This window comes from Anas acuta, chromosome 4 (genome assembly GCF_963932015.1).
Source record: "Anas acuta chromosome 4, bAnaAcu1.1, whole genome shotgun sequence".
Taxonomy (NCBI): Eukaryota; Metazoa; Chordata; class Aves; order Anseriformes; family Anatidae; genus Anas; species Anas acuta.
In genome coordinates this window covers 55908964-55927671 of record NC_088982.1, presented here as the reverse complement: position 1 = coordinate 55927671, position 18708 = coordinate 55908964, and the positions used below count along the sequence as shown (strand labels likewise).

General features: G+C 48.7%; 1 protein-coding gene across 3 annotated transcripts in view; it reads right to left on the bottom strand.

Moving 5' to 3' along the window:
- STOX2 (storkhead box 2) overlaps positions 1-6639 on the bottom strand; it is a 136587-nt gene extending 129948 nt beyond the window's left edge. The window contains exon 1 of one of the 3 annotated variants that reach the window (XM_068681320.1): positions 6236-6639. In XM_068681320.1, the coding sequence (XP_068537421.1) occupies positions 6236-6548 (313 nt within the window). In that variant the 5' untranslated portion in view covers positions 6549-6639. Of the gene's footprint in view, positions 1-6132 lie in introns of all 3 variants that reach the window. The other 2 variants (XM_068681321.1, XM_068681319.1) reach the window with 2 other exon arrangements.
- Between the last annotated feature and the right edge of the window lie 12069 nt (positions 6640-18708).

Genomic DNA, 18708 nt, shown 5'->3' with positions numbered 1-18708 from the left:
TGCCTGTTTTTCTTAAGCTGAGAGTTTCTCTAGATTTTATACAGGCTTTATTTTTGTTTGTTTTTAAAGGACCAAAAAAGTTCCCTCAAAAAAACCCTCATTTTATAGCCCCACAATACCTCATAAGACTCCGCTGCCATGCCTGAAACACACCGTCAGCAGCCAGCTTCCCCTAATGCTAATAATACACGGTGAGTTTTACAGCCCCGGTGTTAAACACCGTCCTTGCAGTCTTACTCCTTTGTTCCCTCTGAGCACCCAGTGAAAATGCACGTTGCAGCATGTGCAGCTGGAAGGGAGCAGATGAGCAGGAGCTACCACAGCTGTGGTTTCAGGTGAGGATGGACACAGCGATGCTCTGCCCTGCTACCAGCGCAGGGGCTGAAATGCTGCTCTGCCACAGGCCAGACCCAGGTCTTTCCCCCAAAACACACCTGCTGGGCTAGTGGGAAAGCCACCGGGTCTTGTCACCTTCCCTCTCCTCTCTCTTGGTGGGATTCCCCATACTGGGCCTAGCACTGCGGCCTTTGGTATCTGCTCTCCTCCACAGACAGGTAGCCTGTGGACCTTCTGAAGCACTAACAGCTAGCAAAAACTGCTACAAAAATACACCTTCATGGAACTACCCAAACCAAGCTCTTCAGATAGAGGCATTTTTCACTGTCACGGTGTATAAATTTTGCAAACAAAGTATGGAATTGTTTCATAGAGTTCAGGTGGTTTGCCTTTCTCACTGATACACCCTCGTTAATGGCTCCATTAATCAGCAGACAGTGGAACCCAAGGTTAAGCTAATACAGCACTGTGTTTGACTGCTTCCAGACTTCTGCTTTGGCTTCTCCAGCCCAAGGCACAAGAACAACAAAGTCTCATGTTGCGTGGTTTAGAAGCATGTCCAGCTCCAGAAAACATACTACAGAAGTCACTATGTGGTACGTGTTTAAGTGTGCTGCATAGTGACTTCCTTTCATAAGAAAAAAACAGATTTAATGAAGAAGAAGAACCCTTTGACTGCATGCTCTGCTGCTGCCGTGACTCAGAGCAGGAGCCTGATTAAAAGAAGAGCTGGGAAGATGCGCTCAGATGTCAACAGGAAAGCACCTTGGTTCATCCAAACATACACGCCTGTACGCTCTTAGCATTCATACACGTCTCACACAGGGCTCAGGTGAAGCTCCAGGTCAAACCGAGGGATCAAATACACCGGACAGAAGAAAGCATGTTTATATATTAGGTGAAGGGATTTTATTCCAAGAAGAAATTAATATCCTTAAAAACCTTTCCAGATCTGGCCCACCCAGGGAGTCATTGCAATAGTGGAAACTGGATATTGCAGTAACATTTCCAGCAGTCAACATCATTAGAAAACAATCAAAACATTTATGCTCCATCTTTAAAGCAGAAACAAGTTTGAGGGCTTGAAATTTCAGAACCCCATTAGATTTCTGCTGCTGCAGGAATTGATTACTAAGATGTTCCTTCCATCTCCACATCTCACAGCCACGGTTTCTGCGACGGAAACCACCAGCTGGGTGCAGCTTTTGGTTTATTTCCTCCAAATGCTTCTGCCTTTCCTTGCCTACCAGGGAGGGAGAAGCCCAGCCATCGCGTGTTTGCTGAAGCCCAAGGCAGGCGTGGTGCGCTCCCAGGGCAGGCTTGAATGCCAAGAGCCCTGGAGGACACCTGATACTCCCGGGCTGCAACTTTCCTGTTACTCTCCCTAACTAGATGTCTCGAATGCAAACAGCAATGTGGTAAAGCTCTGGCATGCCCTACCTCAGGGACAAGCTGCAATGCTGCTGGCCAGGAGGACAGGTTCGTGATCTGGATGAGTGGCCCAAGGCAACAGCACGAGAACAGCTTGGAGAGAGGGCCCCCATCCCGGCCTTCCACTTCACAAACTCGCTGAATGAAAAAATCACCAGCCAAGCCCTGGGACAGCAGCATTTTCATACACAGCTGACTCTTCCTGTAACACCTCTGCACTGAAAGCATACTTCATGAATCCAAAACAACCCATTCAAAGCCAGATTTTAAATTATGGCAACATGCGTACAAGGTCCGAACTTAGCCCACTACAATCCTTACAATCTGATAAATATAAAATTGGGCAATATGCCTCCACAAGCAAATTGCAAAGAGGACCTAACTGTGACACAAAAGGAAATCACCGGCAAGACTTGCAGTCAGGGCTTGCTGAAGGCTTCAGCCTGCCTTCGACAGGTTAGGAGAAAGTACTCGCCTCCTTCCTGCCGAGTTCCTGCACTGGAAGTTGAAAATGAATAAAAAAGAGCAAAAAAAAGCTTGTTTTCCTCTTAAAAAAAAAAAAAAAAGGTCAGGTGAAGAGCAAGATGGGGCTCATTCGGCGCACAACGAAGGCAGCCCAAGAGCGCACTCGAATAGAGTTTGCTGCTAAAGTCACAGCCACCACCAAGGGCTCTCTTCCACACAATGGCACTCTTTGTGGGGGAAAGGAGGGGGAGAAGGCAGAGAGACAGCGCGAGCTGTCCATTAACTTATAAATCCTTGACTTGAGTTGCACCATGAATACAATGCATCAGTGTGTTTGACTTTGCTTCTTCATGAGGAGTGGGAAGGGGGGGGGAGAAAAAGAAATTAAATGAAGTCGTGTCTTTCCTTCCTGCGCGTTTCTCATTTTCACAGTGCATTTTAGATAAAGGCAGTAACCTGCCTGAGTCTTGCAAGACCTTCTGCAGCTTCCGTTAAAGAGCAAAAAGCATTTCCAGCTCCAAGGCTTCATGACCAAAACGTGAGCACAAACCCCAGACACAGAAATCAGGCACATTTTATGCAGTCCGTGCTCACTTAGCTCTTGCCCCCCTCTTCCCAGCCTCTAAAGGCTGCTCTAACAAAGTGCATTGAAGGCCCAACCCAACACTTCTGAGCTCTTTGCTCAAACTTGGGAGCAAACTCATAAGCACCTCAGTCAAGCTACTAGTTTAAATATACCCAAATCTACCTTTTGTTTTAGGTTGCAGTAGCCACCTCACAGAAATAAAAGCAGCTCTAAGTTGGGGTGGGAGAGAAGAAGAAAAAAATGTGTAGTTTGAATCCCCTCAAGTTCCCATGGCAATACTATGAGGCATACAAAAGGTGTAGATGAGTGTGCGGTCAGCTCCTCCTCAGAGGTTTTATTACTATGAAACCTAAAACTCCCTCGCTGAAAAGAAATTTTCTTCATTTAAAGGAGATAATTGGGAGGGGAAAAATAGACACTTCATGTTTTATGACTGGCTATAAATGAATAACATTTAATATCCAATAGGCTACGTAGCACCATAATCATCCACTAATGACTGGGGAAAACTCTGTGAAAATTAGTGCACCTAAATTGGTGGAGTGTTAATTTAATTTTTGGTGCCAAGAGGGAACGGGGCAGGGAGAGGGAAGAAAGGGAACACTTAGCTCCAGCTCCCAGCGTGGCAAAAAAACCTCGTCCCCCCCTGCGCCTGGCTGAGCACAAACAATGGGCAGCAGCCCAGCCCCACCGACCTCGCTGAATTATAACTCGTGCTAGTTAGTTTAATTATTGCCCATACATTTCTTGAAAACGCCGATTGAAACCTCAGCTTGTAATTGCAGAAATTGCTCTGGGCACGACCGCGGGAATACTGCAAGGTTTGGTGACTTCAGTGGAGCTCACTGCTAGAGCAGCCCTTGCAAAAGGGCATGGCCCTTCCACAGAGTGTGTGAAAACCTCTCAAAGACGTCCATTGTCCAAGACGCAGAGCTCAAGTGCAAGAAATACAGCAGGAAGTCCCATCTGCGAACACAAAAGGCGATGGAGACAGGGAAATGAGGTGGAGCACCCTCAAGCCTGCTACACCAGCAGTGCCTTGCTTGGGGAGGCATCGAAGAGCTGAAAACAGGGGGAGGGGGGAAAATCAGCTTCCAGGATGACAAACACTAGTGGGAGCAAATGGAAGGTGTGTCAAAGAGATCCTATTAAAATAATAACGCTCATTAAAGACTTAAGTTACAAAAGCCTCACAAAGTTACAAGAAAGCTTCAAGTCACTCTTAGCAAAGACGCCGAGTTTCATCACGGGACCTATGGGATTTACAGGCGGGTTCCTCGACCCTCCAAATCAGCAAGCTTAGCACACGCTGGCTTTGTGGCTTTGTTTACTCAAAGTCTGTGTGGGCTTCCCAAAGCAGCCCCCTCAGCCAGCTCAAAGCCCAGACACACTCACCAGTTTCCTAACACGCGAGCAACTCCGATCATGGCAAAAACGGAGGCCAAGCAAGCTGCTCCGATGCAGCCCTTCGGCTGGAGGACAGCGCCCCAGAAGTGAGTGTTCACGTTACATGCCAAGCACTAAGTAAGTGCCTCCTAAGTAAGGCACAGCCACTTACACCTAATTGCGCTGAAAACACAAATACACGGGTTTAAGCAGCTGCTCATGCCCACAGGCCAGGCCCGTTACTTTGCCTCCTCTTTAACTGAGAAACTCCCCTGGTCTCTTTGCAGTAAGTGCACGTTGAATCTGCTTAGACAGACGACCGGCATGATCAGTCTGGCCGTGGAAAAAAGGCAGTGAAAGAAAGCATAGATCAGTTGTTCCCATCTCCTTTAGTGCAGCTGAGGACACCGCACTACAGGCAAGACTCTGGTGCAAGAAGCAGGTCCCTGCTCTTCTTCCATAGCTTTAATCAAAGACCGAGAGGCACTTTCTATTTTTAAAGTCAAATGAAAGCTTTGGGTTCGAGCCTCCTGCAAATTCACACTGAAGATAACCCGCCAGGAAAGCACATTATTTACACACAAGGCAGCTTACTTATTAACACAAACCCCTAGCAAAAGCTGTGCTTCTGTACTTTAAAGCGGGCTGCAGAGAGCTGTTTACATTCCTTTCTGCCACCAGCAATGCCAAGGTCTGAGCCCGGCGCTCCACGGCCCCTCGTGCACCATGGGCTGAGGAATGTCACCCCTTGGGCAGGGTCCACAACACCCCCAGGATCACACACCGACCCTTGCTCACAGCCAGGTAACACTGCCCATTCCAGAGCTCCTCCGGAGCCAGAAGGCCCAGGGAGGTACCCCAGCAGCCAGCCTTTCCCACAGCCTTGTCCCTACGCCTACCACCACACTCTGTTCCCCAAACGAAGGCACGAGCATCTAGCAGCCTTTGGAGGAAAGCATGTGCAGGCTCTCCCCCCTTGCTTGCTGGCTGCAAACAGCAGCTCTGTCCAAACCCCATGCACAACACAAGCCCGCTACCTGCCATGCAGTTTTCATGCTCTTATACACATCGGTGGAACGCAGAAAAACTTTTGTATCCCCGTGGTGGATCTGCCACCCATTCTCCAGTGCTGTTTGGTTGCCTAGGTTCAGAGGGAATTTCTGCATAATGAGCAAATAGGGTCTATCCACTCATTTTTAAGTGGGCAGCTTGTCTCGAGCTTCCCCCTCAGCACAGGACAAATGGTCGTGTTTGAGCAGACCCGAGGGGAAGGCAGCGGGTGGCAGAGAGGTGGCTGGGAGGTGCGTGTCCCTCTGTGCTGCCCACTCCAGAAGGACAGTGACAGCTAAAAATACTCAAAGCCAAGATTAAAAAATGAAACCGAGAAGCATGGAATATGCAGGTTCCACTCTCAGTGCTGCAAACGTTTTTGCTGTCCATGCTGGGATTTAATTTTTTCCCCGAAGGAGTTTCAGGGCGAGCTGTGCCACTTCCCAGGCTATATATACCACAGGCATGTAGGATTGTGAAGGACTCCCCTTGGGGCACAGCACCATAACTCAAACCTTCAACCTACCGTGGCATGACTGACCTCTCCATTCACCGCTCCAAAGCCACCTGCCTTACACCTCCCCAGGTTTCCACCCCTCCATCCTCTCGTGCTTCCAACCACCCCGCAGCGACACCAGGACACAAGACCGAGCCCCCCCAGCATCCCACATTTCTGCCGACACACAGCCTGCCCCGAAACACGCAAGACTCCTGCTGGGGACCAAGGGACGAGGGCTGGCACCAGCACCCCACAAGATGCCCCACAACCTGCCAGCATCCCGGGGGTGCCCGGGCCGTGTCCTGGGGCCGCCTGCTGTCCCCTGCTGTCCCCTGCTGTCCCCTCCCGCCCCGTCCCGTCCCGTCGCGGTGGCACCCACCCAGGCACTTGATGTGGAAGCCGCTGGGGGGCTTGAGGGACCGGCGCGCCCAGCCCTGGCGCAGCACCTCGAGGTGCTCCTCCTTGCCCTGCACCAGCAGCACCTGCTCGTCGATCCAGCCCAGGAAGAAGGTCTCGGCCACCGCCGCCGTGGCCCGCCGGTCCCAGAAGTGCTGCATGTTCTCCCGCTTGAAGTCCGCGAAGATCTCGTAGCCGATGCGGTGGCGACCCAGCTCCGACGATGCTCCCCCGGCACCCGGACCCGGAGCCGCTCCCGGACCCGGTCCCGCTCCCGGAGCCGCTCCCGGCCCCTCTCCGCCGCCCCCCGGCCGCCCCCCGGCGCCCAGGACGATGGCCAGGGAGTGCGGGGCGATCTGCAGGCACCGCTCGGCCCTGCGCGGCATGGCCCTGGGGCATGCCCTCCGCACCGGGCACCGCACCGGGCTGCCCCTATTGCAGCCCCGGCACGGCTCGGCTCGGCACGGCTCGGTACAGCCGCTCCGCCCTCGGCACACCTCCGGCACGGCTCGGCTGGGCTCGGCTGCTCCGCCCCTGCCAGCGTTATCCTGCCTCCTCCCGGCCAGAAGCAGCGCGGCGCATCCCTCCCATCCCTCAAGGGGTGCTGCCCTGTCCCGGCGCCGAAGGGGTCAGCCAAAAAGCGCAGCCAGCCCCGCTGCTCAGCCCCGGGTGGTGCCCGATGGGTTGGGGGTGGATCCCAGCGAGTCTCCTCTGCGTGGTCTTTGAGCTCCATCCGGACCCCACCAGCCCTGCCAAGCCCATCCATCACCGCCCTCATCACCCGTAATAACCTGTTGGTGTCGGGGGTACTGAAATCCGGTAGTGATGGGGAAAGTACAAAATCCTTTTTTCCATCAGTTTAATATTTTGCCTCCTCCACACTCCACATCACCCACGCCGAGCAAAATGGGCCAGGTGTGAGCAGAAATGGAGGGACTCAGGTCCAAAATGCTGCTCGGCTGCAGGCACTGACAGCAAGGTGCCTGTCACGCTTCTCAGAAAGCAGATTTAAGAAGCTCACCCCACCATCTGAAACACCCAAGACCACAGCAAAACCTCATGTTTTAGAGGAGGGGGCAGAAGGGGCGAAAGGGAAGGCAGAGGAAAGGGGGACGCAAGGAGAGAGGGGACAGCACCCAGCTGAGGAGGCTGCAACCACCACACTCTGCATAAACTGTGGTATTTTACCTGTTTCTCCCAAATTCACTCACAGCAACATCCCTTAGCACTTTTTGCCCCCTCGAGCTATCCCCCACTCGGTTCTGACTTCATTCAGATCCTGTGGCACTCTGTCTGTTCTCATTCATTGCCTTCCCCGGGGCACTGCCTACCAGCCCAGGCTCCTCTGATATTCCCACTCCTTGCTTTTTGTTCTCTGGCCAGTACTGTCTAGAAAATTTGTAAATTTGTAAGGCCAAATTTACCAGCATCCCAAAGAGTTTTACAAGGAGACAAGCTGTGTGAACCCATTGTTACCAAAGGGGAAATGAGAGGTCAAATAAATTGCCCAGAACCACAGCAGGTCCTTCAGAGTCAGGAGCAGAGCGTAACAGCTCGCAATTCTGCAGCCCCTGCTTAAGCAGCCAGCACAGCAAGGCCTTGGGACCCCCTCGCCTCAGCACCCACCAGTTCTGGTTGTGCTGCTGTCAGCATGTCCCAGGAGCACTTTCAGGTGCTCATTCAGCCCTAAGTGTTGAAAAAGGACCCCCCAGCATCCTTATTGTCCTCCAGGCTGCTTCACAGCATTCACCTGAGCCATTGATTGCCTGTTAAAATAACTAGTCTTAGTGTGTTGAAACTACTGTCATGATCCTGTCATGCTAGTGTTGTTATTACCTGGTGCCTTCCTCCTCTCCCATTATGCCAGCCTTTTATCTCTCCCATCACGCTTCCATTTCAGCTCTGCTGGGCAGGGCTTACCTTTGTGTCGCCTTTGTGCGGAGCACTTCACGCTGACATCTCGGCCGCTGATCAGAGTCAATAGGTAACTTCAGGGCTTGGTTGGGCTCTTCTGTTTCTTTATTCCTACCTGCAAGAACAAAGGAGCCAAATTACACCTCTGGACTTCTTTTAGGTTTCTGCTCCCGATAGGCGCTGAGCGCTAACATCAGGGCCGCCATTTTGTCTACGCTCCCAAGGCCCAAGTGTCACATCCACCACCCTCCTCTCCTCTCTGGCAGCAGTGCATGCACAGCACCTCGGCCACCACATTGGCCTTGCTCTCTCCATTACCTGAGTTTCTTCTCCCACCACCACCGCTTTCTGAAGCAACCAGTGTGGTGAAATATGCCACACAGTTGTTTCCCTTGCACTTGTAGCAACACTTTGCCCACTGTCAGCATCTTCCCTGCCCCTGGCTGGTTCTCCCCTAAAGGCTACTCCTCAGCCTGCTGGCCCACTCCCACCCTGCTTTCATCACCTCTTCCCTCACCTTGTTTGCAGAGCTGTTCTCTCCATAGGGCACACCACCTTTCCCTGCACATCGCCCAGTTATCCTAGGTGATAAACACCTGGGCTCATCATGCCCTGAAGTGATATCGGGAGGATGCTGGCATTTTGTGGGTGCTGGTGGCACCCGCTCTGCTGGTCCACAGCACCTGAAAGCAAGAGCGGCAGCCAGGACAGGTGGGACGATGCTGGAGCTGGTCCCACAAGTATATACTGAGTGAACTTCATCATTCCTTATTCCCCATTCCCCCTTCTTTCACCTCTCATTACCAATTCAATATTTTTTTCCTCAGAATTTTGGTGGGGGTTGGTTTAACTTTGGTTTATGTACATTTTGTAGCTTCCTGTTTTGGGTAGAAAAGTATCTCCTTCCTTTCCTGGCACTCTCAATTCTAGGGATTTCTTCCTTCCAAGCAAGCAATGAAAGCTGACCTGGTATTTCCCAGTAGGGATATAGGCAAAAAGACAGCCTACAATGTTTTTATAATTGACTGCTGAAAGTGGGTGAAGTGGCACTTCTAAGTACCCCTGAAGTGTTTGGAAAGGTAGAAGTTTACCTTGCTGCTGGTGAGAAACCTCTGAAGATCTAGACTGGTCTCTTTGAAATTTATCTGCAGTGGCAGGAGGTCCCCAGCAAACAGCACTATTTATGGTGTTAAAGAGCAGACAGACAAACCAACCTCAGGGAAAATAGTATTCCCCTAGAAATCAGCAGGGCCACAGAATGGAAAATAAATGCTGAGGTAAAATATGTATATTTTAACAGTGGTTGTACATCTTTCACTTGTTTGCAGTTTTGCAGCATACAAAGTGTGTCAGCAAGGGATATGTGTGATGATTTGGGGCAATTCGGAGTTGTCTTCTCCTCTTGCCTCAGCGGAGAGCTACACGTGGGCAGACAGCATGGCCCTGAAGCACACGTGGAATCAAGGTAAGCTGGCTCAGGCTGCTGGCTTTGAAGCAGTGGACTTGTGGAGAAGAGAAGGGCCAGGAGGAGATGTGCCCACAACATGAAGGCCTGGTACTCTTCTCGTCATGCTCTGAGAAAAGGCAGGAGCATGGTGTTTTTTTCAAGTGAATGCCCTAAAACAGTGGAGATGTGAGCACTGATGGCAACTTCTGCCTAAGAAAAGGAAGATCATGGAAGAGAACTTCTGGTAGGTGTTTCTTAAAGCTTTTCCCAAACTCGTGATGGCCTTTGTAGGTAAATATAGATCCACATTCACTTAGTTCACATCATATGAAAACTGGTTTGCAACCAAGAGTCCACAAGGCAGCACTTTGTTTAGCTTTACCCTTTGGTTTTGGTAACCTGTTTTGTGACATGGGGACAGTAATACTACTTGCATTTGTGAAGTTCCTTGAGACCTGCACTTAAAAGTTACCACAGGAGTTGCTATTTGATGGTCTCTACTCTGCCAGGAGCAATGCGTTTGTGCCCTGGGCCCTGTTCTGCCACCCTTCCCAAAAAGCCCTGCACAGAAGCCCTTACTCAGGCACTTACCCAGTGAAATCCGTGGGAGCCTCCTTGCGAGGAGTGATGGACCAGCCCCAGCCTAAACAGCAGCCAGGAAACAGCTGACTGCTGGCTTTTTAAGCCCTGCACCTCTGCCTGACTCAGCCCTGCTGGCATCAGGGATGCCAGGGCAAACCAGGCCGTGGGACACAAGCAGGGAAAGCAGCGGAGATTCCTGGCTGTAGCAGCTGTGCCCATCTTCCTCCTCAAGAAAATCCTTGGTGATTGAGTTTTGGCAATGAGGTGGCTGACATCTGGGTAGGGGAGCAGGTGGGGTCCACTTAGCTACAGTCTGCTTAACAGAACCCAATGCATACTGGGGAAGTGAGGCTGGATGCAGTCAGGAAAGCATATGAAATTACTGGCTGGCAAGGCTAGGGAATTGGTAAGAGGGGAGGAGAAGGGCATTGTTATGTCTTAACCCTCTAAATGTAGTTATCTACAGGAGAGAAACTTGCATGTGCCTTCCGACTTTAATTGCCTCTTACTTGCTGGATATTTGGGGCCATTCTGATGGTGGCTTTTGGCCAGATTACAGCCAGGCTCGAGGGTGAGGCTTAGGCAACGTATTTGACAGAGGTAGGATTACTGCTTCAAACTATTCAGCTCAGCAATATCGCCGTCATAAAAGACTCATACTTGCAGGTAACATGCAATTTTAATTATGAAAATGGCACACCAGTTTGCCTAAAATATCCGCTTGTCGCTTTGCAAAAAAAAAAAAAAAAATGCCTTCAGGCAGCTCATGCGCTGATATACCGAAAGAACTGTGTTGTTGTTTTTTTTCTTTTTTTTTTTTTTTTTTTTTTTTTTTATGATTCCCCTACCAGTAATACAAAGAAATTGTGAATGAAACAGCCATTAATTTTCATGAGCGCTCTGGAAGAAAGTGCAATAAAATCCATTTCTCTGCCCATTTCCCTATTTCCTTGCACAGCCTGTGGCCCGCAGCAGGTGGGCTCTTCTGATCCCTGACCCAGCCAAGCAGAGGCATGGGGCTGGCACCCGATGGCTCTCACATCACTGCCTTTGTGGCTCCCAAGTAAGGCTGGCTGGAAGAGAAGACCTCAGGCAAACACTGAGCCCTACTCCACACCTCCACAAGCAAATTCCCAAATGTTTTTGAGGTGCCCCTGGCACAAGCCTCGTGATGTCCCCTGTGCCATCATAGAGTTGGTGGGGTCACTGCCACCTGCACAATGAAGTCCCCAGGGGATCATCATGACCAGTTGGGTCTCCACTCACTGCTCCCGCTGCAGCCTGCAAAAGGCAGGGTTTGCTCTGAGGGCCATGCGAAGACCCGCAGGTCTCCGGAGGGCCAGCTCTGGGGCCTGCCATCTCTCATGGGCATTGTTGGCAGCCATCTTGCCTCCCCCCTTCGCCTCGGCTTGTCAGGATCAGACAGTTTAACCGGTGACCCTACTTGTCATCAATCTCAATGCTGAACGCGCCGAGATAATGCAGACAGCTCTCCTCTCTGTGGAGACGGCTGTTTATGAAGTATTTGTGAAACCATTTCAGCTAAAGAAGACAGACAGCTCTATTTGGTGCCTCGTATCGCCTGACAGGCATAGGCACACCCTGGGATAACTCCCTTGTCATCCCGCTCCAAGGTCAAGAGTCTGCACTCGACAGAGAAAATCGCCTTTGGCACTCCGACAGAAAAATGAACACACAACAGCATCCAGGGTGAAAAGAAAAGAAAAAAATAGAAAAGAAAATCTTTGTAAACCAGGTGTGCCAGATTTCAAGCTTCCCAGAGCTTAATGCCTTTTAAATTTTGTAGCTTCTCTTTGAAGATTATCCATGGACCCAGCACCAGGCTAAACCAGAAAGTTCAGCTTTTGTTCTTCCTGGGACAATAGCCATTATCAGCTTATTGTTTTACGAATCTCAGGCACCATGAGCAGTGGCTATCAGCGGTGAGCAGAGCACTAACAACCCTTTATAACACTGTCTCTTCATACGGCTTGGTGTGCTGATGGATGTTCACCCCGATGCTGAATTTCTGCCTCCCTTTTTGTCCCTGCTGTGCTCCCCTTCTCTGCTCTGCCCTCTCCTCTCCCTGACACATCTTCATACACCCTGCCCAGCCCCATCGGGATGCACAGGGCTGGCTTAAATGGAAACTTTGCCCAGAGCCCCTCACTCTCTGCACTGTAAGCCATACCAGGGATTTTCTGAGCCCTCCTGGGTTAGTTCCTGCTCTCTTGCAAATTTCAGCAGCTAAATCTGAGCCTACTTCACTGGTAAATGTGAAATGCAGGAGGAAATATCTTTTTTTTCCTGGGGCAGCAAAGATGACTCCTGCACATGAAATTTCTGTTGATTTTAATGTAAATGTGTTTGTCTATTTGTTTATAAAAATGAAGACACTGCTGCTTCATATTCGTGCAGAAGAGACGTGTGTGATAACAGCCAAGAACAAGATAATTTCTTTCAAGGAAGAGACAAGAATGAGTAATTTTTACCATGACTGCATATACAGGAGGAGCTTTGCCAGGGCATGTGGTAGAAGTAGAAAAAAATATTTAGACTTTTCCTTTTCCTTACTCTTGGAAATCCTGCAAGTTACAGAAACGAACAGGTAGCTTTCACACTTCTGCTTCCTGGAGCTGAAGGAGCATATTGAGAGACACCGCAGCTATCAACTGCTAAACCTGTACTTGACATTGCTGGTCCATTTTGAGGCCAATCCACTGTTGCTTTTAAAGGGTGGTATGGCTTCTGGTTGTTCATACTGGCACGGGCTGGAAGGAGGCGTGAGCTTATTGAAACGGGAAGGAAGGAGGAAACCTCCTCCCAGAAGAAAAAAATAATAAAAAATAGGGGAAACCCCAAGGAAGCCGGCGGCAGAGCCGCTGCTCCACCAGCTCTGGTTTAGGTGCCCTTGGGGTTGGTCTTCCAGCCCTACATCTCCCCCTTCCCAGGGCCAGAGGCTGCTGCCCCACCAGGAGAAGGGGAGGAAGGAGGTGGCACCAAGGCCAGGGCAGAGGTGGGAAGGCTGGGTCACCCCTCTTTTTGGGACACCAAGCTCCATCTGGGGACCGCTTGGGTGCAGGGCAGAGCCCAGGTGGGTGATCCCTGCAGGGCTGCCCCTGGCTCTCGTCCCTGTGCTGGCCGGGCCATGCTGTAACACTCATAACGGGCTCAGAGCACACAGGAAACTAAATACAATGGGAAAGAAGAAAAAATGCAGTTTGAGATTTATGTAAGTATGAGGGCTTTTCGCCATGCACTGTGTGCTTTTGGGTGTGCAATCATGTTGTGACACTAATTGGCTTTTCCAAGGAAAATACCAAGCTGATTTTGAAGCCCAATGTGGTCACCAAAAAGTGATTTCATTATTTTGTGAGTTATTTTGTGGGGTCAGTGCAACGCCCATACAGTAGCACGCAGTGGGAGAGGCGTGCGGGGCAAGCCTCAGCTCCACGGGCTGCAGGTTGGCACGACATCAAATACAAACCCAGAGCGCAGATCAAGTGTGCTGGTGCTACAGAGAAAAAGACTTTCTAAAAGCAAGAAAAGGAAGTTTTAGCTAAGTATTTACCAAGCGTCAGTAATGCAAATAGAACCGAGAGCTTCTCAGAAAACTGTTTCTCTGAGGCTTAATTGTTTCGCTCAGAGATGTACACCTGAAACCTCCTCCTGGAGTCAGGTATCTACCCCCTGACTTTACAAGAATTTAAATTACAAGAATTAGAAGTTGCCCAGAAGATTTTTTAAGATCTCAGTTCTGGATTTAAGACACTTACATTTTATTCTACTCTCATTTTGCCTTGTGTAATTCCTTCCTGGGTCTGCTTTGCGGTCCTGTAGGTAGATTTGGTTGAGGTCCATTCATTGAGGTCTAGCTGCTGGCAGCAGGGAGAGGCACAGACAGACACAATCCTGTCCCTCTAGCATCCATTCCAACCCTGAGGCAGCCCCAGGCCTATGAAAGCAAAACCTTGGAGGGATGCCAAACCTTTCTTCTTCTTTTGAGGGAGAACTGGAGAAAATTTGCAAGTGGAGTTGGGCAGAGTCCCTCTACCTTGGGTACAGCAAGCCTTGTGGAACCCAAGTGGAAAAATCTGTCCCTTATTTAACAGTGAAAGCAACGTGAGGAGCTGCAGCATGACCGGCAGCTGCCCCAGGAAGACGAGCCAGGGGAGCACCCCACAGCTTGTTCCTGAGCCACAGCGCGTGCTCACGGAGGGGAGCTCCAGCGGGTCATGATCCTGGGCTGCAGGAAGCTTTGTGGCCAAAGAAGGCAGCTACTTGCAGCAAAGCCATACAGCACCGTTCAGATGGCTTGTTGAGCTCCTCACAGAGATAATTAATAAAACATCAGCTTAATTTGCCTAGAAATTGGACAGCAGTCGCAAGCCAAAGCTTACCGCTGTGATTAGCATTACAGTAACAAACGTGCAGGTTGATCACAGCCATACATCTCTTTGTGGAAGATGCCATGCCCTCTCCCCACGGTGGATAGCTCGTCACTGATAGCCAGAGCCCATTTACCCCTAGCAGTGAAATCCCAGGTGTGCCAAAAACTCCTTCACTGAGCACATTCACCATCCTTATCAGCATCCCTTTGGTCTCAGGTATGCATGTTTGAACTAAAAGCTTCTCAAGTCCAAATCTACTCCGAGCAATCGGCATCTCCAAGGTCATAAACTAACAGGCGACTGCTGCGCTCCTCGTGTGATCGTCCTCATGGAGCAGTGGCCCTGAGAGAGGCCTCTGAAAGATGACAGTCCTCTGCCCTCCCTGCAACCTCCAGGCCAGACAAAGGGCCTGCAAACAGGATTCTTCATAGTAGAGAGAGAATAAATTAATTTTCTCTGTTATAACAAGCCTGGTAGTTGAAAGCTGCATTAAAATACCTTTATGTTGCTTTTTGGCTTCCTAATGTTGCTCCACAGACAAACTCACACAGAGCTCTACAGTATTATTAAGCTTATTTCCGATTTCCTTCCCCCTGTGATGATTACACAGGCTTTGATATTCGCTGCAGCTGCCTGTCCTGTCACCCATGCAGTACCCTGAGGAGCACAGCCCTCACAGCCCGTTACAGATCAGGTTTGGGTACCAGACGGGCTTCCAGGACAGGCTGAGGCACACCGCGATCCCCCGACACCGATCACAGAACAGAGGAGGTATGTAATATACACGCATGTACACACGTGCATGCATGCAGCTCCAGGCCTTTACTTTGCTTTTAGGGGTGAAGCAGACATTTTTAATACCCTCTGGTTGATGCTTCGCAAGGAGCTGCCCGCAGCAGCTGCCAGCACGTTTACCTCACTGCGCCCTTGGGGTAGGGCTGTCAGCAGCAAACAAGAGCAACCAGGACACCAGAGTGCTTTATGCTTCAGGAGCATCCCTGCACTGCATACTGACCACAGGGCTTTGCCTTTCCTCTCCTCCCTTATCGTGCCTAGTTCTGTAGGCTGCAGAGAGAATTTAAGCCCCCTTTTATCGCACTGCAATAGCGCTACCACTGCTTGGACAACTCCGAAACCAATGGCGAGATTTCTAAGACAGCATCATGAAATCTAAACGGTGAAGAGAAATCCAGCTAAGTTCATTGAGTGCTGCACATTAACGGCACATTTTCTGTGCAGGTCAGGAAATTCAAATACAGCGTGTATGTGTGTGTGTCAATCCTCATTTGGGTATTTATTTCGCTGATGTACATAGGTGCGTGTACACACACACACACAAATAAGAGCTGCATAAAGAGAACCATCTGGATTCAATGCGTTACGTACAATAACTTATTAAAATAGTTTGGGAAATGAATAATTTAAAAAGGAGGTGGCCAAAATTTTATTTGCATAGGGAAGAACAAATATTCTTGTAAAAGAAGCTCAAGTTTTTCCTTTAGCTACTTTAAGATGTTTGAAAAACACACAGTAATTGCTAAAGAGTGCAGATAACATAGAAATGCCAAACATTTACGTGCAAAATGGTTTACAGACAGAAAGCATGTGCATGCTCTGGAGCAGGAAGACTGTTGGGTGATGAACAGCTGAACTTCTGGAAAGAATAATTGAAATCTCAGCTCGAAGGTCAGGTTTGAATGTCCCGATGGAATCAGATACTTTTCAGCAACTCCTAAACACGGGAAGAAGAATGCCAGCTACGTGTTTTCACTTACTTTCTAGGGAGAAATTTTTTGACTCCCATATTTCCTCATCCCACTGGCAAGTTCAGACTATGGTAAGCAGCTCGCATAGTTAACATAGTTTTGCATTGATACAACACATCCTATGAGCATTGCTATATAAACTTGATCGCCTTCACACAGTATCATGTTCTCTAGCAAATCTGGAGATTTGGCATGGAAACCTGACATAATTTTCTTTAAAAAATTAGAATAACATTTACATTCTGTTCAGGTGAGGGAATTCATACTGTCTTGAACAAATCCTTTGGGCATTTTAAAATTGTATTTAAATACATGAATGTCTGGTTTTAATTATCCGACACTTGCTATCTCTTTGGAAATAAGAAGAAACGGCAACACTGGAAAACTGTTCTGCTTTCCTATATCCCGATCCATCCCCATTTGTATTTGCAGATCTTTTCTCCTCTCCTCCAGAATTAAAACTGCTTCAGGACAGTACGCTTCCTTAAGGCTTGCAAAGAAAAAGGGCAAACAATCTAACCCATTCTTCTCATCCAGCTTATCATGCTCAAGTCTACCTATTTCACATCCTGCAGTGTGATCTTGCATTTAGTGAATTTTCACTGACTACAAGACAAAGCCCTCTGCAGTGAAAGGTGACGAAGGCTCCTTACTCCTCACCTGAGGAACTTCCAGATATGTGACCAAAGACACACACGCTAACATGGGAGGCTTTCTAAGCTCTACAGCACACACTTTGGGGTGCAAAGGATGAGGGGATTCAGAAACCAGATAATAAATGAGCAGAGCTCTTAGACAATTTCTACTTTCCACCTATCCATGGCAGAGTCAGAATTCCTTGTTTTTTTCCCAGGGGAACCTTGAAATGGAGGAGAAAGTACAAGTATCTATTAAGCGTCCATGTGAACATGCACATAAATACCACACCTTGAAGAAGCTGTGGTTAAATGTTAAAGGTAACCATCTTCTTCCTGCGAGCTGCTCCCCAGAAGTACACTAAGCCAAATAACAGCCATTCAGCATCCAGGCTGAAGTGCACAAAATTAAGGTTTGGGAAGAGCTATGGAGATGCTACAAAAAATGAGGTTTGAAGAGAACAAAAGCTCCCAGTCTTCTGAACCAAGAACTAAAACTGCTTTGTCTTCTGACCCTTTAAGAGTTTAAAGCAATAAAAAACAGTGTGTTGAGTACTTCCAGGACACAGGTAGAGATAACTAGAGATTCATCAGCTATAAGGAGGAAGTAGCTCCCACAGAAGTTAGAGGACCTTGTGTAGTTCCTCTTTTTGCTCAAACAGGCTGCATTTCTTGCAAACAACCCAGTAAAGCAGATTGTGAGGAACAGCAGGAATGCAGAGCTTGAGAGCTCACAGCCTCAGCAAAATGCAACCTTCCCGGGAACTCAGGAACCTTGCTCCTGCCTACGAGCAAAGAGAAGGGTCATCAAATTCCACATGAATAGCATGGTTGCTGGTGCAGAGAGACCTCCTGTCTGAGACGTCTGAGAAGCAGAGCAGAACAGTGGGGATGAGGTTTAACCACTTTGTGTATCTCAGGACCAGTCCATATCTGTATTAGCTGAAGTCACCTCTGTGCTTTTTGTTAAGTGCACATAAATGTAGCCTACCATACTAACTCTTAATTTAAAATGAATTGGATTTGTTACTTCCACCAGGTTTGTTCCTTATCCCCCACTTAAAAAACAACTAAAACTCTTACTGTTTACTTTAGCAGAAGCCTCAAAGTAGTCAAAACTATGCTTCCACTTCTCCCCATCACCAGGGAGAGCTCCAACAAACCAATTTTCTAAAGTTATTTTGTAAACTTCTTTTTGAACCTTCTTTAATCATAGTGGCTAGTTAGGATACATCTTAATTTTTATTGACCACAAAACTCATTTTCAGCAGCACTGCACAGCTATCAAACAACCTGAGTAAAATGCTTTACCCTTGGGTTAGCCCTGAAGTGGCCGGGCATTTGACATGATGATTGTTGTAGGTCCCTTCCAACTCAACTTTTCTACTCTAACCATGTTCTTTGTGTGGTAAGCAGCGTTATAAATGAAGTCTTTTATAAACCAGTGTAGTACCTGTAGTTCAGGTACCTGAAAAAAATCCATGCTTTGTCTTTTGACAGGTTTTTTCTTCCTACTGTACATGTGGCAACCTCAAACCTGAAGGAGTCATAGCAGTATTTTTACCTAGAAAATCCCAATCTCTCAGAAAAAGGCCAAGAAAGCATGAAGACATTTTGTTCATTATGACATACAACAATGGAGCTGGTAGATCTCCAAAACCTCTCCATAAATCGAAGATCTGAGAAGACACAGTGCAAGGTCATAAAAATTTATAGGGGATTAGAGCCTTTTAATTCTTTACTTTTCCTGAAGTTCACGTAACTAGAGCTTAGCTAGTCAATGAAGAAAGGCCAGAGCTCCTTTCTTGGCTCCAGACTTCACTG